This window comes from Rhea americana, unplaced genomic scaffold (genome assembly GCF_003343005.1).
Source record: "Rhea americana isolate MKP2758 unplaced genomic scaffold, rheAme1 scaffold_206, whole genome shotgun sequence".
Lineage (NCBI taxonomy): Eukaryota > Metazoa > Chordata > Aves > Rheiformes > Rheidae > Rhea > Rhea americana.
The window spans coordinates 650947-674919 of record NW_028186217.1 but is presented as its reverse complement, the minus strand read 5'-3'; the positions used below and the strand labels follow the sequence as shown (position 1 = coordinate 674919).

The window sequence follows — 23973 nt, the reverse complement described above, 5'->3', positions numbered from 1 at the left end:
GAGGTGTGGAGTGTAAGCTGGCTCAAAGGAAGAGAGCGCCTGTGGAAGGATAAAAATGCTGCCCAAGAGCCCTGGTGAACCAGTCATGCGATTCTGGCTGTGGAGCTCAGTAATGCCAGAAGACAGAAGCAGGGTTTTGATTTTTGGTAATCAGATCTGGATGACAGATGCAGCAACGAGGGATTAAGCATGTGCCTCTTCTATTACTACAGCCAATGTCCTCTCCTCCTGCCCTACAGGCTCAATGCCGTTAGCACCAGCTGCTCTTAGTCAAAACAGCAGAAAAGTGGCACAGAAGAAATGGCTCATAACAGAGATCCAGATTAAATTTTTTGAGAATTTCTTATGAACTGGCTGCTTTTGCACACAGAAGTCATGAAAAAAACAAATGGATTTACCTGGAAGTAAAGGACACTTCAATTAACACTTTAGAAAAGGGCCCTGGAAAGTAGTCCAAGCATGAATAAACTGACCTGCAAATTGCTGGTCCAAGGGGAGGGCACACCTTCACACAGCACATCACAAGCCCTTCCAGAAAACTAGCAATATTTATGCACCACAATAGCGCTATTTAAGTACAGCAACTCTTTAAAGTAAGTTCAGAAAGCATTCCAGTTACTGCCCCATATCYCTTCCTGGAAATGATCCATACTCTTCATGGCTCTTCTGTATACAAAATAAGAATTACCTGAGAAACATAAGACCATAGAATTGTTAAGGTTGGAAGAGACCTCTGGAGATCATCTAGTCCAGTCCCCAAACAAGTGGCCYATACGGGGATCGAACCTGCTATCTTGGCATTATTAGCACCACGCTCTAACCAGCTGAGCTAAACCTAACCCCAAATAATACATATGTGCACCAGGCAGCTAGAACTAAACAACTTCAGCCAATACTGTCTCAGAAAAATACCACAGAACTACTCATATTGTAATTGCAGCTATCACTGCTTACTTCCATTTATATAGCGTCTTCAGTCCAACACAGACATTTGACTCATTTCTAAAACAGTCATTCCTGGGCTGCAGATATTTAACAGCCCTGCGTGCATCAGCTACCCAGCCCAATTCAAACTAAGGAATGTGCTCAGAGCCTTTGACTTCCCATTAAAAATAAATAAATAAATAAATTTGACTCATTTCTAAAACAGTCATTCCTGGGCTGCAGATATTTAACAGCCCTGCGTGCATCAGCTACCCAGCCCAATTCAAACTAAGGAATGTGCTCAGAGCCTTTGACTTCCCATTAAAAATAAATAAATAAATAAATAAATAATAATAAAAAAAATCCCCCAACCAGCCTGCTCTTCTCCTATGCTTTTTACAGCACTGGATCTGCTTAGTCAGATTCTCATCAAGTATAATTAAGAGACCTAGCAACTGCTCTCTGTTCAGTCTCCTCTGCAGAGCTACTGTACCATGCTGTCTCTCAGCCCCACACAGTACCTGTCTGCAAGCTTGGCTCTTATTTCTACACTAACGATGTAGAAAATGAAAGCCATGCCACTTGGCCAGAGCAGGACAAGTAAGATGGGGCTGAGGGAGAAAAACGATAGAGAAACGGACAGTCGCCTCTGGCACACTGGGAAAACAAAGCCAAGAAAGAACCTCTGAAAAAGCTTTGAATCTGCAGATAAAACATGGCATGCTAACTGATATGCAGTTTCCTACATTACCTAAAGGATTTTAAGTTCATGAGTAAAGGAGTTAATTTCAACAGCTGAAAGGACACTTACTTCCTCATTAATCGCTACTCCAAATGGAGGAGTAAGATAAGAATATTGAGAGGTGTAAGAGAAAACATTTCTCTGGGTACAAAGCTGAATTATTCCCCATGAGATTAAGGGTAACATACCTCCTTTTGCAGGAAGTGCCGTAAGAGGTCTGTGTAGTACACCAGCCCCCAGACGTACTATTTTGGGATCCAGTTCAATACAAGAGAGGAAAAAAAGCCCAGACAAACAACCACTAACAAGCCTCAGTACCTTGGTGTTCCACCAGCACCAACCTGGACCTGTTCTATTTACCTGGGAGTGCATGACCAGGAATACCATCAATTGCTGCATTAGTATACTTTTGCTACTAATAGGCAGGAAGAGAACTAAAACACTCTTTTGTTTGACTTGAAAACATTCTATTTAATTTATACAAATAACTACTAAATAGAAAAAGTAGATTAAAACAAAATAGTTATTTTTCTGGCAGAGTTTAAATGCATATTATATAGCTTAGAAGAAATAAAATGCATTTTCCCCACAGCATTCATGACCTGAAATTCTACTCAAGTCCTCCATTGCTTTCCTTTTCTAGATCAGTAAGATACTAGACACAACATCATGTGGGTAATGTCTATATATATGTTCCGTATTTGAACTGAAAATATGTTACAGACCACACACCTACAAATGTGAAGCACTTAAAATGTGACTATCAAGTTGTAATATGATAATACAGAAAACAATTTGTTTCAGGTTATATTGTGTTACAAAAACATCTGTGTAAGAAATCATGAAAGAGGCCACATAAAAATAAGTTTTAACTTTATGCACTTATTTTACAGTTTAAAAAAACTGGCAAGTGCACTAGTAATAAATAATTTGCAAGTTTTGTATAAACGAGAAATTCCTAGTGTTCAGCATTATTGTAAACATCAGTACACATGTAAAATGCAGCTAAAATCTGACAGTTACATTTTCAGTTTACCAAATTCATTTCCTATTATTCAGGCATAGATCAATGTAGTATACAGCCAACCATATTTTTGGCAAGTCATGTCTTTAAAATTAACAGTGACAGTGCAAGTAAGGAATGCAAAGAATTCCTAGTGCAATAAAGAAGAGAAGCACAGGCAATATTGCTGATTAAAATTTACCACTTCCATGTGTTCATCCTGGGAGTGATTAAGAGATTAAAAAGAAAAGAAAAAAAGAAAAAAAAAAGAAAGGCAAAAAAAAAGAGCTATTCAAAGCCATTGTTTAATGCCCTGATCTTGTCTTAGGATTTCTCTGTCTTCCTTCAGGCCACTATCTTTGCAACAGTACATCCAGCGTGAGTCTTTATAGCTTGACCATTTGTGAAATGCCCATTGTAGTCACTGAGCAAAGTTCATACGGTTCCAATGTCTCCCAAACAGATGGCTAGGTAAGAACTTCCGCCTCTATAAGAAGCCACATGGGGACCAATTATATAACTTGTCTGGCCAGACTACTTCTGAACCAAACAAATGCCTTCCTATCAGGAGAGCACCATGAGAAGAAGGTCAACAGTCTGCTTTCAGTTTATCTAAGGAATTATCAATTTTGGTCAAAGTCTTTTTGATTCGCAGGGCTGTTAGTCTTGCTGACGGATTCTGATACCAGCATTCTTTCATCAACTTGGCAAGAGATGTTAGTGTCTGGGAAAAGAATAAAAACATGAAACACATAAGCACACAAATCACAAGTCAAAAAGAAGCAGACTGTTAAACACTACACAGTAAGTTTTTGTTGCCTTATTAATACCCATATTTTCAGCATCTACAAGACGATTTACTGCTGTCTATTTGGGTCCTTATACGTTTTCAAATACATAAGCTTGAAGTGTTGAAAAAAATGAGTACGATTAAAGAGCATAAGTAACTAGACAATGGGCTGACTGCAATGTTAAACTAGCATAATTAAAACATTCAAAACTTAAGACAACACTCTACTGAATCTCTTTTCAATGAAACTCATTCCTGTAAGATTAATGTAGAAATCTAAAGAAGGTATAGGTATTTTCTGTGATTTCAACACATCCAGTGGAGCTTCATAGGGCTGAGATTCACAGCTGGCTAGCATGGCAGCAGAAGGCATGGCTCTAAAACCAAACCCTTGCCAGTCATGCAGGTTCAAATAGACCTCTACAGTTTCAGCAACAAGGAACAGAATAGCCAAATTGGAGACTATGACTTGATTCTGATGAACAAAAAAAATTTTATTTGAGAACCAGCCTTAAAAAAAAACAACAACAATAATCCTTTATATTGCAGGCTGGAAAGAAATCAAAATTTTGTTGTACACCTGCATATTTATGATCCACAGAAAGATCTACTATGCCTTCCCCTTAAAGAAATCTCCCCTTGGAGAAAGAATAACAACATTGAGAGATCAGCTTGAAAATAATTATTATTAATCCATACTACTAAAAGGTCAATCTATGAATTGCTCAAGGTTTAATAAGCAAAAGGTTGCCCACTGTGTTTTTCTCCTTCCTTCTCCAACATAAAGCTCCACATCAGCATGGTTCTGAAATCTGTATGGGTAATGGTCCTGGAAAGTACCGTGGAGACCTTTTCTACTGCAAGTGATAGTTGAGAACAGCTCACTTAAGTTTATTTCAAAAGAAAAGTCAGCTTGTACCTTTTGCAAACCATACATATGCACATCCACTTACTGGGTCTGAGAACCACCTGTTGGGAATGTTCGGTCTTTGCTGATCTACACAGACCACTTTTCTCATGTCTTCAAAACTGGGATCATTTGGAACCAGATCATAAAATGGTGGTTTATAGTCTTCTACAATACCTAGCAAGATGCAAACAGGAGACATTATTTAATGACTGTCCAAGTGAAACAGCATTTCTGCCCAGAGAGAGGGGACACATCTACACCATCTGAGAAGCACAAATCTTTCAGAAGTGAACAGTGTCAAGCAGCCATTAAAAACAGTGAACAGTACTACTTAGGTGTATAGCTTTTCCTATCCAAAATGTTAGTTAATTGATACCTTTTACAATTCTGCAAAGCAAGAACTATATCCATCTTACAAATGTTTGAACTGAAGCATCAAGAAAAATTCATTTCTCGAAAGGCCAAGGAGTACAATGGCAGTAGTGCAAGATTAGAACTTTCTTGCCAACAGAAATACTCACACTAAATCACATGCCATACATTAATGTAGTCAGAGACCAGTGACGCAAATTAATAGAACTTACAAGGAGAGGTTAACAGTTTCATGAAAAGAACAGTTCATGCCACCCAATAACTCAAAACATTAGGTGTATTTTGTAAAGGAGTATTGTATAGCATGATTTGTCCACACTTTCTGCTTTTAACAGTTAAGACTCAGATTTCAGTTTTCAGCGCCAACTTGCTCTTACTGACTCCTCCTGCATCTTTTAGAATGCATTGAGGTTTACTGACTCCAAGAAAAATTGAGACTTCTGCTAACAAAATACAAAAGCTGATGTCTGGAACGTTGTCTTTAATAGTCTGATCACACACTTTGCTCGGTTCTATGATTCAGGAGAGAATCCAGTATGGATGTCAGCATCTACAGACTCTCACACTCRTCCTTCAAATGAAATTATTTCTTGTTATTAAGAGAGTAAAATACCCAAGATTTACCCCATTACCAAGGTAATTGGCATCACATAACATCACAGAGCCAAACCTCTGAAAGTCTGTGGCACCCAAAATCTGAGTGTGCTTTCTAAGACTTAGCTTTGAAAAAAATGAGGAAATCCAGTTAATGTATGTGCTCTCAAAACTCATCACCCAGCTTACAAAAAACTGGCACGCTAAAAAGCCTTTTGCCTACTCACTAAGGCATGTATGTGCAGCATTGCTGTTTTAGCAGTGAATTAAGCTCCCAAACAATATAGGAAGCCCTACTTCCTCAGGAAGCACATTTAAAAATTACTTTTCAGACAGCTTAGAGAAATACTGAGTGAATGCAGCACTTTGCACAGTAGAAACACAGGAAAAAAMCATACTAATCTTAAAACTGCTTTTTAGCAGAATAGTGGCTTTTCTGTAGTCAGGCACACAAGGTTTGCCTTGTAGTACTCAGATGTGGATGCAGAAGGACAGACTACTAAAACACTGCATAAAGCACTCCCCTAAGTTTCAAAGCAATTCATAATTCGTAATTGCCTATACTGAACACCACCTAAAGTTTTTACATTCTTCCTGACTCCTCCCAGAATACAAACAACAAATTTGCAAGAACTCAAGAATACAAAGCAGCTCTTGAGCATCCATATTCTCTCATACTGAAGTATGGACAAACCAGTAATTTTACACCATTCAAATGCAAAACTTCAGMTATCAGAGCTCTGAAAATATCATAATGATGCTGAGAAACAATAACAGGTGAACTTTTCACTAAAGACAAAGGCTGGCTATATTTTAATTTACTATTTTCATGTGATCTTTCCAACATATAGGTTATACAGATGGCTATTTCACAAAAGATGTATCATTATAATACTAAGTATGAAATGAACTTTGTCTAGTCTTTAACAGAATAATTCTAGCATACTCTGAGCTACCACAGTCAAACATCATAGACCCTATGGGATCACTGTTGGCTCTGCAACAGCTTTTCAGCTATGCCAGCAAGGCACTGTAACCTCTAGCCCACACTACTCCTAACAAAATTGTCAGTCTGAACTATTACACACTTCCCTTTCCCACTTCCAGAGGAAAGAGAACAAGCCTCCTGCTAGAACAGAGACCCTAAGTTCACACATCACAACCTATAGTTTCCCACTTCCCAGACTGTTTTAAGGTGACTGTCATTTAGAATAGATTTCCCCCCACCCCACACCGGTAGCCAACTCTCTACTAATCAAATGAACTAGCACCCACCCACACAACAGCATTTTTCCCCACCTTTATTCCTTGCTACTTCAGTACCAATTTGCCCTAGGCACACATGAATATACTGCTGGAGCAAAGAAGCATCTACACAACTACCTTGGCAGCAGACACAGCTTTGCAGATAGTGTTCATCACATGGTAGTTATGGATTTGAGCAACACCTTTCATCTTGTTGTGTTACTCTTGATAATCAAGAAGATCACAGTATTAAAAATTAATAATTGAGATTTCAAGTGTCAGATACAAGATGAACAAAGATGCTGAGGTGCCGCAGCTAGGAAGGGAATATGTTCAAAAAGCAGCAAACAAGTATTCTGCAGAGAACAAGCACTGTTCTGTTCACATAGAGTAAAATACTGAGTCTAGGGGCCTAAGTCACCTAAGTCACATTTTCAAGCACTGGGAGAAATTATGCTGCAGCTGTAGCTCCTCAGCAAGATAACACAAGTACTCTTGGCCGTGGAGAAGTTTCCGAATAATCTTCCTCCTTATCCAGAAGGACAGAAGAGCACTAAAAATCATTGTGTCACCTAGAGGATCATTAGAGGAGGAAAGAAAGAAGTGTGAGGGGAGACTTACCAGTCAGATCAGAACAACTTAATTTCCATGAACTGAAATACTAAAAACAAGCTGATTCACTGACTTTGTTCTATAAATGGTAGATAGGTATCCATCAGAATGGTAAAAGAAAAAATTCATAGCATATGCAAATGAAAATTGCCTCTTGCCCATCTGACATATGTTATCACCGAGTTCACATGGGAATGCTACCTTGACCTCAGCATATTCACTCTAAGTGYCAAAGTCTCACTACAAATCAGAGAGGGTTATCCAACTGACTGCCTGACAAAGTAAAGATTTCCACAGCTAGCTACTCAGCTTGCTGAAAGAAAATGCTTACTTCTAAGTGTTTATGATTTCAAGCCAGTGTAAGAAAGAGAACTGACTTGTAATAACAGCCAGAAAAACAGCAAACAACTGGAAATAGGTACTGTTAAGTTAGTATCAGTCTTCTTAGCTTGGTTGTGTCAATAAAATGTTAAGCCTAAATTTAACAGTAATACAACTATCTCATTTTAAAGTGTTGCCATGGTGGCACTGAGCTCACCAAGTTAAATTACTGAAGCTTTTACTTGCTTACCTTCCTTGGTAGGTTTGCAGGCCATGCCAAGTTTCATACTACTTGGTTATGCTGTCGGCAGAGTCTAAGCTTACTAGGTTAAAATTAGCTCAGATAAGTCTTCTGTGAACTGCAGTTACTGCGGCAATAGATATATATCAGAATTTCAGGATGGGAAGATTTAAACATGCCTCTTTCCATAGAATTCTCATGTTGAGAGGTAAATGTATATGACATTTTAAAAACGGGAGAGGGAGGAAAAAAAAAGAGAAAGGACATCAAATATCCCATGACGGATTACCTCCAGATCATCATTGTGGCAAAGCAGATTTCAGATACACTACTCAAAACCCAAGACTAGCAATAAAAACAAAACATATCAGAAGTTGTATACAAGTTTCATCATAATGCAGACTGACTACTGTCTTTAAGTAGAAAATACTCTATACAGTGCCTACATAAAAGTACACACCCCTTCATTGCTGGTCCTACTACCCATAGCTAAGAAAAGCATCCCTTGGAAGGCAACACAGAGGAAGAGAGGTGGTCTCATCTCCCACCTTGGTTTCCATTCTGTCRCAAGGAGTATTACCTATTGCCCAGTAAAATCATCACCTCCCATCCAGCAAGTCTGCTGCTAACCTACAGGGCTCAGACTGCTGAGACAGGCAAAGTGCAGAACATAAAACCAAACATAACTTCTTTGTTACAGCTCAAATTCTCAAGGCACTGACATGAACTGCAACCCAGAGGTCTCCAAATATTGCAAAATACAATTACCAAGGCTTCAAAACTGCCTACATCATACATTTGCCAAYAAAGAGTAGATCATAAAAAAACAGCACACATTCACTAGTTTTTCTTCCTTTTTCTAATTAACCACACACACACCTTCACATGAGGTCATTATCACCCCTCATGATTCAGCTGCCGTGTATTCTGGAATCAAAATAATACCTGCTCCCTTTATCGCCTATCTCTTCAAGTAACTTCTTCCAGAGACAGAAGAGAAACAAGGCAAGATCAGGAGCTCAGCCCTGACCACCCCACACAAAGTCTACATAAGGTCCCTTCTGCTGCAGTCAGTCCTGTGTCTCAGCCAGTCTCCAGAGAGGCAGGATCTGTTCACTGCAGCACTGTACATTAAACTGCACTCCCAGCAGCACAGTTACGCTGCCCTTGATCTCAGAGGAGAATCCATCCTGGATCTCTTCAGAGCTACCAAAGAAACCTCTCACGCTTTTAAGATGGCTTAGGTTAGCCAGCTGATTCTACCTGCTGCATTTTGTTGTCTCTCAAGTTTTTTGTGTTTAAGCACATCATACATATCCTAGAGAAGATGGGTGTTTGGGTCAGTGCTTCAGTCCCAGCAGAATTTCCCAAAATTTGCAGAGATTGGAATCTCTGCAAATCTCAGAATAGCCACCCTCCAGGGGTCTTATCATAGCAAGTCTCACAACAGCATCTGTGGAGACATTAGCTGCCTGTAGGCTGCTGCACTGAGAATTAGCCTTGACAAGGGAGTGACACTGTCACTCAATTTAATTATTTCAGCCACTGATAGATAACAGATGCAGCAAAAGCTTCATTCTTAGAAAAAGTCCTGTATTTTAATGGAAATAATGATATTTACTTGTTTGTTTCTAGAGCTGCTGCAGCTGCTGCCTTTCCTCTCTTCCCCTGGAGTCTAGTGTCACACTGTTTGGCTGTAACTTCCAACGGGGATGGGGGCAGAGGGGAGACAAACCATGGAAGAAAAACAAACAAAAAAAGCCAACACATCCCAAGACAAATACCTTAACTTCCCCTGGACTATCAGCCAGACTTTGCTACTCTGCATTAGCTACCATGAGTCTTCACTGCCATGTATTCTGGAATCCATATAATACTGCATACCTCTTCAAGTAAAGGGCTTATGTAACAACTTCCACCATGAGCTCARCCCCAACCACCCCACAGAAAGTCTATGGAAGGCCCCTCTGCCCCTGCCCTCACACCTTATTACAACCTACCTCTTTCCACTCACTGTACATCTGTATCACAATATACATACCCACCTCTTTCTAACAAATGCTGACAAAGATAGATATTTCTACCCTTTCCTCCATCCTTCCTTCAAATTCTCACTTGCAATAATGTCTACAGAAAACTGTTAATCATTGAGTTTCTGAAGGAAACTGCTTTGTCTACTGCCTTTCATTCTGATGGCGTTTCCTCTGTATTTCATACAGAGATCCTAAGCTGGCAGACACCACACATTAGCACAGGCCCCATCTGCACTGTGGGGTTCTGATCCACAATGACATCTCAGAGGTACTATCACAACACAAGTTGTCTTTTTCTGAAGATGAAGAAAATTGTCTGCTGTCAGCAACAGATGGTTTTGGCATTAGTTGGAACACAATCAGACACAAAGCAAACAAACATGTATGAAGATTTAGAATTTCCTCAGATTTAAACATGTCACAATTAACAACCTTAATTCTATAAAATTCATGTCATTTTCCCCATGACATTAAGAAAGTATTCAAAATCCTCAAGTTTGACTCTTAAATCACATACATATTCCACAATACTTCAATAAATTATTTCTCAGGGATCTTTCCCATTGTTACTACTAGTGTCTGCAGACGTGCCTGAAAGATATCTTCAGAGTCCTGTCTATCCTTTTGGGCCCAGAGAACAAAACTTGGGGTTTCAAAAAAATCAGTGAGGATTCCTGGACTGGCAAGAACAAGAAAGCACACCAACAGACAGCCAGCTTAAGGATTCCTAAAATCCAGACCCTCTAGCTGATGAAACACAATGCAACATTGCTCACTGAAAGAGGGAAAAAAAAAAAAAAAAAAAAAAAAAAAAAATCACCTGCACTTTTTCCAGTAGAATTGGAACTGTTTGATGAAGTCCTACTTTGTGAGTACATTTAACTTCGTAAGAAGAACATCTCTGAATTCTGATCAATTCAGTCCTTACTTTCTACATATTCTTTCTTGTTTCCTTAGGTTTTGTCATGTGAAACATACTTAAAAACTGTACTCACTACGATTTAATGGCACATTGTAAACTTTGGAGACTTTATGGGCTAAACTTTTAACTGATGATTTACTATGATTTAATTATTTCTTATGATGATTTAGAACTTAGCAAGGGACTCTCCTCTACTGTAACTTAAGTGATAACAATACTTCATTCCTGTATCCAACATACCGACTATTTGAAAATGTGCAGTAAGGTGTCAGGAATGGAAACAGTTTGGAAGTCCACTATTTTATTGTGCATCTTATGCATTTCAGTGACAGATGCTTCGCCATGAACTATCATTTGTTTACCTCCTAAATACTTACCATTGCTAACCATGCGCCTAGCTACTTCCCAAAGGACCAGCCCGAAAGCCCAGATATCGACCCTTTTATAAGAGTCGAAGCAGTCTGCCTGGATAGTTTCATCCAAGACTTCTGGAGCCATGTAGCGCTTGGTACCGACTCGGGGATTGTTCCCCACATCCAACTGATTCGTGCTTTGGGAGTGCATAACAGCAAGGCCTAAACAACGAAAAAAAAAATCACAGTTAAATCTCCTCTCATACTATAGCAGCATGCGTATTTTAAAAAGTTACATGTGAGCAGTGACACCTACCAGTTTCTTAAAAAGAAGTAACTAGAATCCAACTGTCCAAAGTCCAACTAGGTCAGCTTCAAACTAGCTATCAAAAACAGCCACTGTGTCCATAGACTTGGACCAATTATATCCAAAGGGATTACCATTAAGCATGTTATTGCACTGTTGTAAAGTGTTGTCATTATAGGAACTAAGTGTTTTGCAGCCACTGGATGTCACCAGCGCTCTAGGCACGTATACACAGAAGGCCAAGCATCTGTTACTTAGAAGAAAACAATTTTACCCAGCATTCAAATTTATTTATAGAACTTTTGGGTAGGCGGATATATCCGAACCGTAGAAAAAGAAAAACACTGCATAATGGATATGTACAAGTTGAAAAAAAAAGTAAAGCTGGAAAATAAAAAACACCATATTTGTAGTTGCTTGAAAAATAAACATCCTCAAAGCAATCTGAAATGAGTCAGTCAAAACCACTCTACCTGGTTTATACTAATTACCAAACATTTAAGCAAAGAACATTATGTGAGGGACTAAATTACTGTAAATTTGGAAACACACAAAGTACTAATTTTACCATGGTAAACAGTCAGCACTGCAAATTGAACAGCAACAGGTGCATGACATAACTAAGCAATAGAGAAGACACAGGCTCTCCCCAATTTCCTCACTAACTCTTGTAAGAATAAGATATACTACTTAGATTTAACATGAGTTTATTTTAGATGAAACTTTTAAAAAGCTTTTACTTCAGTTCAATCATTAACTTATCTCTAAATTATTAATGTTTTTTCCTTCCAAAAAAATAGTCCATACCTCACAGTAACAAGAATTTGGAAAAAGCTTTCCTGTAATTTAAGTGCACCTCAAGTAAATTCAAGCTGCTAAGACAATGACTATGGCAACTCTAGAAAGACACCATCTGACCAACCCCATCACTGCTGAGAAGATAATCTGGAAAGCCTTTTCTACGGCTAAAATTTGTCCTCAGCATATATTACGCCTTGCACCCTATGAACAGAGGTTAGAAAACAAGTTTCCTGGCAAACTCTAAACACAAAGAGTTTGGAAAACCTTTTGATAAAAATCATACTTGATCCAAATCGGGCAAAACAAATTCAATGAATTGACAGGTCAAAGGTTTAAGGCTGAGGGATGCAAGTCAGCATCCTCTACACTACAAACTAAGAAAGTGTTGCAATAAGGTCAGAGGACAACAATGTTGCAATCAGGTTCCCAACGTGGTGGCATCTGCACTGTTTATGAGTTACRAAGCAGACACTTAGGGAATCTCAATGCACATTTAAATTGAGGGAGCACAAGTGCTTGTCAGAGAAGCTGTTACTGTAAGATACTAACCCTTTAGCATTCTTTGCACCTTCCTTAAGAATACCAGCGTACGCTTCAAAATGATGCTCACCACTTGGGGCGAAGGGGAAAGGGAAGGAGGGAAGAGGAGGTTTGGACTTATGTTTAATTATGCATAAGCTTTATTCTGCTATTCTATATGGCTGCTCCACCAAGACCTATTTAGTAGGCATGTGAATTGCTTTAGAGTCAGTTRACTATAAAGCAAACATTTCTGTCTAACAGCACTGACCACTTGAAGTCAGATGGACACCTATCCTTGGACTTCACCACAGAGTTTCTGCCTGAGTTCTGAGCAACTAGAGATAACTCTTTCCTTTCTGCTTAGCTAGAACATATTTGAAACAGCAGATACTGAAACTGCAGCTCTGAAGACTGGGGTTGTCGTTCAAGACACAAGCTTTCAGTATACCTGCTAATGGACAAGCAGCCAATTCCCGAAGTTCTTGGTTTTGCTGTCACTCAGGAGGACTGGGACTGAACTGCAATAAATATCAAGCTACACTGGTATTCTAGCAGAGAGATGTCCAGACCAGAGACAAACTAGCAYGACAAAAACCATGCAACTCCCTTGTGTTCAGTCTCACAATTTAACCAAGGACATGGACCTCAAGAACATCCCAGCTTTCCAGCATTTTAAAAATCCATACCCCAAACAGACAATGACAAGATATGCATCAAAGCAACTTAATCCTTTTAGTTTTCCAAATTAAAACTCCTGTTCTTAAAGGGTGCCCTGCAAGTCCAGAATACTGGCGTGGCCTACAGAATTGAAGCGCAATCTAGCTTAAGATTGCTGTACTGAGTCTATCTGGCCATACACAGCAGTTTCTCTCAAATGGTGCTCTTCTGTTGAAAGAGAGGAGACCAGGAAAACACTGAATGACAAGTTATACAGGCCAAAGTGCATGAATATATCCCAAACACCACCTCTGATGACATTTCTTTATAGAAATGGAATGAATGAAGAACATGTTACAAAAAGATGCCAGAGGTTCTCACACACAAAAAACAGCTATTCCTACCATCTTAAAAATTAAGTGGAAAACATTTGTTGCTGTGTTATCTCAGCTTTTATCTCTCCTTATTTCTGAAACCTCTAGAAAAATGCAGTATATTTCATTTTATTAGTGTGGTGTCAATCAATGCCAGTATATTCAGCCTCCTTCTCAGGGAGGATAAGGAATTTATTTAAAAGTCATTCTCTGAAATTTTGTATTTCCAACTTACAGCCTCCATTTTCTACTTACTATTCCCTCCGCATATTTAGATGCGCCATGCTTCAGTGCACCAGATGTGCTTTTGTTTATTCCATGTGCATATCTCACAGCCCCCAGGCAAAAGTGATGGGAACTATGTAATGAAATTATTCTAGAGGAAGGGAAAAAAAAATCCACTCCATGTCCTAATAAATTTTTAGTCCAGTCAATGATTCCTTACTATTGTTCTACTACTATTCTACCACAATTCTCACCCTTCTTGGGGCTGAGGGAGGAGCGAGGCACCCTACCCTACATTTCAGCAGGTCAGGATGCTGAAATACAGTTGCAGCAAATTATCAGCTTAAAGTCTAAAAACTCCTCAGTTTCAGGCTCACTGAATTAACTGAAAATTCCCACTTATTTCAGTAGTGTAGTATAGAAACTTCAGGAGTCAAAAATTCTAGCTGGATAGAAAATGCCAAGACCTACATGGCTTGGAACGGGGAGCTCAGTTCTTAGGCTAGAAACTGAAGGATATGTATTATTTCAGAAGTGAACTGAACCCTAAAGACTGCTGCCTTCTGAAATCCAAGAATGAAACACAACCACCAGAACCCACAAACAACAACACACAACCACCAGAACCCACAAACATGTCCAAAATATCAGATCTGTTTTGAACTCTAATGTTGCATGACAGCTTTTCAGGAGCATTTGTAAGTTGTAAGTGCCCTCTAGTGGCTGTCATAAACAGTCAGGGTAACTGCAGATAATTTTTAAGTTACTTTAAGATTTTTAAATGTTGACGTTATCTAGTATATTTGATTACTGGAGGAATGCACAGAATGGTTTTAGTAGCCATCTGAACTCACCTAAATCTGCTATGCAGCACTGTCCATTTTTCTTAACGAGGATATTTTTGCTCTTCAAGTCCCGATGAGAAATGGCAGGCTTTCCCTGGGTTCCAAATATCTCTATGTGCAAATGTGCAAGACCACTAGCTATGGACAGTACTATCCGTAGGCAACTGACAGTGTCCAGGGTAGTGAGCTGTAGATAGTCATACAGAGACCCCATTTCATGATAGTGAGTAATTAACCACAGCTGGGTGCTAGAATTTCTGGAAGTCATATCAGATGCAATAAAACCTAAAAAAGGTAGGAAAGAAAAAAGGAAAAAACACAAAATAAAATGACAGAGCTCATCCAAGACTCCCCAAAGACACAAATCAATACCATTAGGCCTCTCTTGTAATTTAAAACTTAATTTAGTTGAAACTTTTCCTCTGTTACACAGTAAAGACAGAAGAGATACATTTTAGAATTCAAATTCAGGTTTATTCACAAAATGCAYTGACATATTTGGTCAGTCACATCAAACAACTATTTGTTAGGACCACACTTTTTTCTTTCTTTCTTTTTGACACAAAGTATGGCCAAATCCCAATGAAGGGCTTGGAGTGGGGAAGGGGCAGGGGCGTTTCTGCTTCCCRTTAAAGAGTGCCTCTTGTAGCACATCTGCTGCTGTCTGCTCAACAGCGTTACACTGGAGAGGAACAATACCTCAAAGAGGCAATAAGCAAGTCGTAAGGAATCACTACTATATTTAAGCACAATGAGCAGCCAGTGCTTGTTACTGAGGAAAGGGTCAAATGTTTCAGATAAGTTCACGTCTCAATATGCCCTGTACATTGTGCCAGCCTCATTTCTACTTTCCAGGTAAGTCTGGCTGGAGTACTTCAGCAACCATTCTCACACATCAAAAGCTTGCTGTACCTTTCAAATATATCAAATATAGACAGTGCATCTGACCACARTAACAACTTGTTCTCCAGTGACCTCTGATTGCCTAGAAGGCCACATGAGGATTGCTGCAACCTGGTAAGTTAGAAGACCTCTGAGACTGCTCTAGGCACCAAATACCTCATCATCTTAACCTGCTAGAAATGGATCCATAGGATATAAAAACTGGCAGATGGTCAAGGAGGACTTGGCAGTACCAGATTAGCATAGCTTCTTCACCAAAAAGATAATACTAATTCTTCTATTACAAATACTGGGCAATTTAATTTATATGCAAATTACTTCTCTGGTAAAGCAAAGCAGAGCATCTCTAGTGCATTATAGCTAGATTTCACCATCATTTTCCAGAAGGGAAGAGAAGAATCTTTTCTTTGCTGATGAATCTCAAGGACTGCTTTCAAAAAAGTGGCATCTTAAAACTGARCCCAAGAACCTAAAAGGAAGGGAGCTGCTTTCATACGTATAAGCATACTGACGATCTCAATGACTTCAGCTGGGAAGCAAAAGTTTTATTTCTAACTTAGAGGAAAAAAATCATGTTTATTAAAAGCCCACATATGACATTTGTCAAAAAAGACAGACTACTTTCTCTCCTAGTAGTGAGATTTCTTCGCAATATGACTCTCTCGTAATATGTGATATTGTTTAATATTGTATCTAAACAAACCCTATAAAATAGCCAACAAATCTGGCAGTTATCAAGAAAGACTATACACAAACACACAGACATGGGAAACATGCAATAGAATTTCTGCAAAGTTACTTGCTATCTTGGGAAGGAAAGTTCAATAATTCACATTTCAGGAGACCATCAAATTATTTTTGTAATAACAAAGTAAAGGTTTCAGGAAGTATTCATCAGGTAAACATCTAGGACGGTGTGCTATAGAGCCAAGGAATAGTCTCAGACAGAAAAACAAGGAGGAGTCTAAGTAAAACTGACTGAAATAAGACAGATAATGGGTAAAGTAATGTCAGCAAACATCCCAYTGCTGTCATTGGTAAGGGTGACACATCAGTGAAAAAAATGTCATGTCTACCAGGAAAAGAGCTACTTAAGATTTCAACCACGACTCCCAACATAAAAAGAGCCCTTTTCAAGCTCTCAAAACTGACCACAGCAGTGCAAGGGACACAGAAGATTCAAAATTAAGTACTCGCATATTTGGGGATGAGTTACATCATAACAGACAACTATAATTGAAGTTTATACACCAAACGAGACTTACTAGTTGGACCCAAGATTTGAGCAAAGAGTTGATTTGAACAGAAGACACTAATGGTCTCATACCACAGTCTACTCAAGCACATAGAAAGAATTCAAATATTGAAAACTCATTATGAACTTCCCTACTCTTCTCCTCATTTCTTCCAGGTAAATTAAAGTTATTTCGAAACTAGATCCACTGCCCAATCCTCTGCTTAGCCCCTAAACTATCCTATGACAGATGTTGCAAGGTTGAATTCTTTGGACAGGGATTTGCGGTACCTTCTTTCTTCATGCACTGTGCTGCCGACGATTAATCAGATCGATTCCTTCTTGATAGATTATTTCTGCATGAGGGCAATGAATCATTGCTGCTGTGTCTTGCTCCAACTATAGGGCTCAGATTTTAGCACCCTCCTGCAAATCTCTCCCCACTTCGAATTCCTTCAACCATTTATCACAGACACAAGAACCAAACTTTGAAGAATACAAGGTATCTCGCAACTCTGCAGCACTTTGGAAGTAAACTGCTTAGTTAACTCACTTTTATGTGATTTACAGTTGAAAAAAACGAAATTTTTTGTTCTACTTACCTAAAATATTTTCATGCCGCAGTAATACAGTGTTGTACAATTCAGTTTCCCTGAACCAGGATTTTTCATCCCTAGAAGAGAAGATCTTCACAGCAACATTTTCTCCTTGCCACTGACCCCTCCAAACCTCTCCATAACGGCCCTTTCCTGGAGAGAAGCAGAAAGACAGTAAAACTTTTCAACAATCAATCTTCACAGGACCGAATTAGCTAACAGGATGGATTGATACAGCCTAAATGAAGGCACAACAATCAGTGCATGGTAGCGTCCTGTATTTAACTTAGCAAAAACTAACATGGCAATATGCAGACACACGTAGACATTAAACCCAAGCTAGTTTCTAGTAACAGCATAAGCTTGCTCCTCACACACATTCATAGACACATGTACACATGTACGCATGCATGAAATACCATAGCTGCATTTATTGTACAGCTGAACAAGGCTATGGGACACGTGTAAAATTTGATTTCTACAGTCCCACATTTGTCTAACATTTTCCAAAATTCATTCTTTGCAATAATAATTCCGTTTTCACCTTGATTAGAAAGAACAGAACCACTTCATGCACAATTCCTTGAGCAGGGTTACCTTAAACCCACGATGCCTGCAAAAAACAACTAACGAACAAAACCCAGAGATGAAGAGTAACTGGAGAGTCACAGTTCCTCTAATATGTGCCCTTCTCTTCCTCATCCCCTCACCCCAAAGCTCAAAACAGTTGTGGCCCAAACACCATATTGATGTACTTTCACCACCACTGCAGACACTTCTGACCACTTGACTTTCATACTTTGCTTCACCATCTCTTAGTTTCCCCTGCCCGCACGCTGAGAACACGGATCACTCCTCCTCCATGCTGGCACAGCACACAGAGCGTTTATCCCCAGCAGGTGTAATTACCCTCCCACCAGCAAAGCAAGCGCAGCTGCAGCTCTCACCTTGGACAATATACTTCAGGTTAGTGTACATAATACAGATTTATCTACGAATTCTGAAGTTAGGAGAGAAATTATATAAATGCTAGGGAAACAGCCTTTACATTTTTCCTGTTCCATCAGCCCTCACAAAAACAATCAGCATGGCCAGACATGTAAAATACAGAATGCTGATTATAAAAACAAAAAACAAAAAACACCCTTAGATGAGGACTAGGACACATTCTTTGCATGCCAAGCTTTTACTCAAATAGCTTAGAACAACATATAAAATTAAGTGATCAATATCAAAGCAATATRCTGGACAAGGCACACCGGAAATATTTCTGATTACCATTTTCATCACAGTCTAAATATGATAGCTTGTTTTCATGCAATGCATTCCTTTGTGGCTACTATAAATATCTGAATTCTGCCTTTCATTGCTCTGCTGTTCAGGAAGCACGTATGAATCAGCAGCAAGTGTAATTAAACGAAGAGATACCCAGCACTGATGCGTCAATGCCGTCACATACAAGAAACTTCCTGCACAAGAGCTTTCATCTAGTTCAGCTATACAGGCTAGAATACAGTCTCTTGGAAATAGTGCCAGCCAGAGCTAACTCAGGAGCAGGCGTAATTCCAGGGAGACCCACACATTCACATGCATACACAGAGATGTCTCTACATGGCAGACTAGAAACCTCTTGAAATCATCATACATATCATATCCAACAGTTCCTGATGAAGGGAAATTGCAGAACATAAGAAATGCACTTGGATTTAACATGTGTGAACATTTGTGCCTACTCAATATGCACTGTTGCCAGAAGCAAAGGAACACCAGTAAAATGCAGGTTTGGTCCCTACAAACTCACAGCAATTCACCCATTTTAGCTGGAACTCAATTTAGCACCTTGAAGATTTAAAACTTCTAGCAACTTACAGGAACATGTTAACTGTACTAGGTTCAAATCATTGAAGTAGCAGCATAGAAATATATTTAAAACAGATTCTCCCCTGTGGAATCAATCATTATACCTCCACCTACATCCTTAATGTCAGTATAGCACAATAGTTCAATGCCTCTGCCTCAGGATAGCTTTGACTCAAGTACTTCCTACAATCATTAAATTCAAATTTAACACTATTCAGTTAGCAATCCTCAATTTCATATTTTGATCATTTGAAAATTCAGATGCCCATTTTTCAAAGGAGTTGAACTCTATTCTTAATACAGGTAACTGCAGCTTTCAAACTCACTCTCAAGCCCTACAGAAAGAACTCATAAGCCCGGGACAGATGGAAGATTTAGCAAACATGGCAAAGCTTGGCTTTAGGAAACTAAATTTCTTCACCCCACATCTGAGCCAACCCTCAAAACAGGGGGATTCTTATTGAACAAAATAAAGCAACTACCAAAATTGATTGTTATTATGATGAACAAAATTGTTTTCCTTATTCATCAAGTAGGTATTGAAATTTCTTTTCTGAGAACTGCAACAATAAAGGATGGTAAACAAAAAGGTGGTGTATTCACCCTTTTTCCTATGATTTTGAACTTTGCTTGTCCCTTAAAGATAAGCACTTGGCAAAGAATTCTCCATTTTCCTCTTTTATAACAGAAGGGAAAATAAAATATTTTAAAAACTTAAATCATTTGAAACTTAGAGACTCTAGAAACATTACAATTACTTTTTACTAATTTACTTTTTCCAGTTCACATGTTTTAAGTTCAAAAGCCAAACCGTTAGCAGTTAGCATTTTCAGCAATGAGAAATCCATCAGCACTTAAAATCCATTTCATTGAAGGAAAAATAAAAATGGAAATTATATATAGTATCTTTAACACGAGATGTATGCTACCATTAACTGTATGCTAGTGTAACTTTCTTTGTTTTCACATCTATTGCCTGTATCTAAAACCCCTGTCAGCAAGGAATATTAATTACAAGTTCATCTATATAAGTATTAGCATGATGTGATAAAGAGCAAAACAGTTACAGATGTAGACATACGCTGAAGAGAATATAACAGACCCTTAAATTCAGGCTAAGTGCTGCAAAAAACCCAAAAACTCAAAACAGCTTTAGGGTAGGATTACCAGAGGGCTTTTCCGCTCTTGGGGGAGAGAAGAGTGGCAATAGTACATCACAGCCTGCACAGTGCCAGAGCAACAATGCAGAGCAAGCAAGCTACAAAAGATACCAAAAGGGGGCAGAAATGAGCACCAATGAGGTTTAGCCGGTACTTTGTATTAAAAAGAAAAAAAAAATCAGTCCTACAGCACCCAGAGCCCAGCACAACTTTAGAGCTAGAGCTTTCCTGGCAAAACTCAGGCTCATGAAACCTGTCCTCCTGTTGTCAGGACATCCACCCAGGAATATAAATCTCCCATGTTAATTCCTTCTTCAGCCTGAGAGAATTTAAACCTACATTATCCATTATTCCTAATAGCACAGAATCATGTTTTTTTTTTTTTTTTTTTTTTTAAAAAAAATACTAACTTAGCTACTTAGCTTGATGCTTCAGCTGCAGATATCTTAAATCCAAATGATTTCTTTCTAAAACTTTCCAATTCGATACCATTTAATCAACAAACACTTGTTTCATAGTTTGATGTTTTCAAACATCAAATTGAGCTTGCTTTTCTTAAGAAAAAGCCTCAGCCTAAAGAGAGCCAATTCAAACAAGCCTAGCCTGTATTTTCTAACATCACCTTACTGAACAAAACTCATTTTTAATTAGGATGACAAACAAAACTTTCTCTGTGCATTTGCTCTAAAACCTGTCATTTGACACGTAAACAAGACTTCTACTAACCTACACACTCTACCAGTGTGATCTGGCGAGCCACTGTTCTTTGCACCAAGAAAGGAAGTCCAGAGCCACTGCCAGATGTGCAGGAATGGTCCAATAAATCCTGTTCAAAAGGAAAGTCAAAAGTTTACAGCATGACAGAAATTGCATTTTTTTCCCCCATTTAAATACAAAGAGGTACATGCTTCCACTTCTTTACAGCACAGGTGAACTTAAAGCTTAATACTATTGGCATCACAGTGGCACCAGCAATATCAACAGGCCACTTAGAATCAYAGAATCAGTAAGGTTGGAAGGGACCTCTGGAGATCATCTAGTCCAACYCCCCTGCTCAGCAGGGTCATCTAGAGCGTGTTAGGCTGGCTTGCATCCAGGTGGGCCCTGAAGATCTCCAGAGAAGGAGACTCCACAGCCTCTCTGGGCAACCTGTTCCAGGGCTCCGTCACTCTCACAGGGAAGAAATTCCCCCTCATGTTTAGGCGGAACCTTCCTGTGGGATCAAGATCCTACTGTCACCATCTTCACAAGATTTCACCCAGTCAAAGAACACGCTGTACATAAGGGATGTGGGAGTTCACAAGTCTTGTACCACTTTCTATTGGAAATTTAAAAAACATTAGAAGAAAAACTAAACAAATTAAGTGTCATTTTACTCTTTTAATTCTATCTTTTATTTGGTGAAATAAGTATTTTGTATTAAAAGGAAGTAAACATCATTTACTGCCTGAGGACATGGGAGCTCACTCGCAGTGTACATTATGCGATTCCAGGCACACCTATTTTCCAGAGCTCTGTCATTCCCTCACATAGAGTTGCAAGGGCCTAAGCTATCTGTGACTTATTTGAAATAGCTCAATACCAACTTTTTCTTCAAAACTTTCTATGCACTAGTTTGAGGCACCTCAACAAGAAATAAACTTAATATCTGAGTCTCCTCAAAGCCTTTCATCCCTATATGATTAGCAGAAAAAAAATCCAKCATTTTTGAATATTTTTTTATAAACTTTCCTATTCTTCCAGTTATCTGTGGTTTCTTCTCATTAAAGGCTAGAAGAGCAGAAGAATACAGATGTGGTTTTGCTAATCAGAGCTAAGGCCATGTCCCAGCACTGCTGATCTGTGCTATCAGACACAGAGTCTGCTTCAGGAATCCCTGCGAACAACGTGCACCCAACAGAGACACTGAGAACTTTGAACTGTTTTATATAGACAGACTCTTGAGATACTCACGGCTGAAAAGTTTTAAATGTAAAAGGTAAAACAAACAATTCCTGCTGAAAAAGTCAGTTTTTTCAACACCTTTTTAAGATGCAGGCTACATGCACATTGGTACCAGCCTGACCATTTAGTGTTGATGATTGGGKCATCAGGTTTGCTGTAAAGAAGTTAGACAAGTTCTTCTCCTGGATCTAGCTGAGCCAAGTGGAAGGGTTACAGCCCACACCTAATGTCACTGAGCTCACAGATGCCTCCAGGGAAGAGGTTAAATACCCACCTGGGCAGCCAGTGACCCACATGAGCATTCCCTGCCAGACTCAATGAAACCGAGCAGGAAAAACTACTGAAATAGCAGCTCTTGACCAGAGGGGACAGGAAAGACCAGGTAGGCGCCTTTGCTCAGAGCGTGCGAGGGGCAATAACCCCTGGAAYGACACAGCTCGTACAGTGCCAGCCCTGAAGCTCCCTCCTACGGGATGGAGGTGCTGCAGTTCAGAACGCCTTTGCCACCTGCACAGTTTGTACTGACAAATTTCAYCGTCTGGGATGGTGAAGAGTGAGACATGTATGCGAGGGAAAAGCCACACAGGCTTGTCAAACACACTTTATTTTTAAGTACATATTTAAAACCACTGATTGCAACAGGATTGAAGATTTGCTTACCTGCTTGACTCATCGATTACCAAAGAAACCCTGGAAGTCTTCTCTAGTACAACATAAAATTTTTTCTCCGCTGAAACACATTCCAGCAGAGGGCAGCACCTGAACACTCCAAAATTAAACCTCTTTCAGAAAAGTTTTGAGAAACAGAAAACTAAGAACTGAATGGAGGGAGTGGGTTTGCACAGCCGTCCAGGCTTTGTCATGCACATACAATCCTCCTTCACTTTTGAAAGTCTGAGCATCGATTCATGAAAATTATGCATCCATGTAAAGCTAAGCTTCAAATATGACAGCGCAGAATTAAGGCTGTTCTAGTAATCTTCTTTTCCTTATTCCTGAATGCCCAACTTTGCTCTGACATAGTAAGCACCACTCTGCTAGTAAAACGCAACATGTAGTGCTATTTGAGATGTCCTGGTGTACCTTGCTGACCTCCAGATACCACTCCAGAGAAGTACAGGTGTCCTGCAGGTTGTCTCATATCTGTCAGCCCCATACAGATGCCTTAAGTACCAAAAGGCACCTTACTGGCACAAGTCACCTCCGTTTAAGCAATAAAATCCAAAAATAATACTTAAAAATTAACTTAGTAAGGAGCAGTGAAGACAAACTCAATCAAGCAATTCTCCACTGTTATATAGGTTATCTGGAAAGCTGAGCAGATTTTTCCATGATCTATCTGCAGTACAGCAAAACCCACTRGCTCTAGAAGCACATTACCTTCAACAGGTAAGTGAAAGGGAGGAAGATACATGGTTTGGTTAGGGCCAAACTTCACCTTCATTCAACAGAAAAATTGAGATAATTTGGAACAACAGTTCTC

General features: G+C 39.2%; 1 protein-coding gene across 4 annotated transcripts in view; it reads right to left on the bottom strand.

The window, feature by feature from the left end:
- Positions 1-1286: 1286 nt before the first annotated feature.
- The window catches only part of ACVR1 (activin A receptor type 1), a 49712-nt gene continuing 27025 nt past the window's right edge, over positions 1287-23973 (bottom strand). For all 4 annotated transcript variants that reach the window (XM_085304328.1, XM_085304324.1, XM_085304326.1 and 1 more), the window contains 6 exons: positions 21273-21372; positions 17533-17679; positions 14803-15078; positions 11087-11284; positions 4413-4543; positions 1287-3393 (listed from right to left, as the gene is read on the bottom strand). In XM_085304328.1, the coding sequence (XP_085160454.1) occupies positions 3259-3393; positions 4413-4543; positions 11087-11284; positions 14803-15078; positions 17533-17679; positions 21273-21372 (987 nt within the window). In that variant the 3' untranslated portion in view covers positions 1287-3258. The remainder of the gene's footprint in view (positions 3394-4412; positions 4544-11086; positions 11285-14802; positions 15079-17532; positions 17680-21272; positions 21373-23973) is intronic.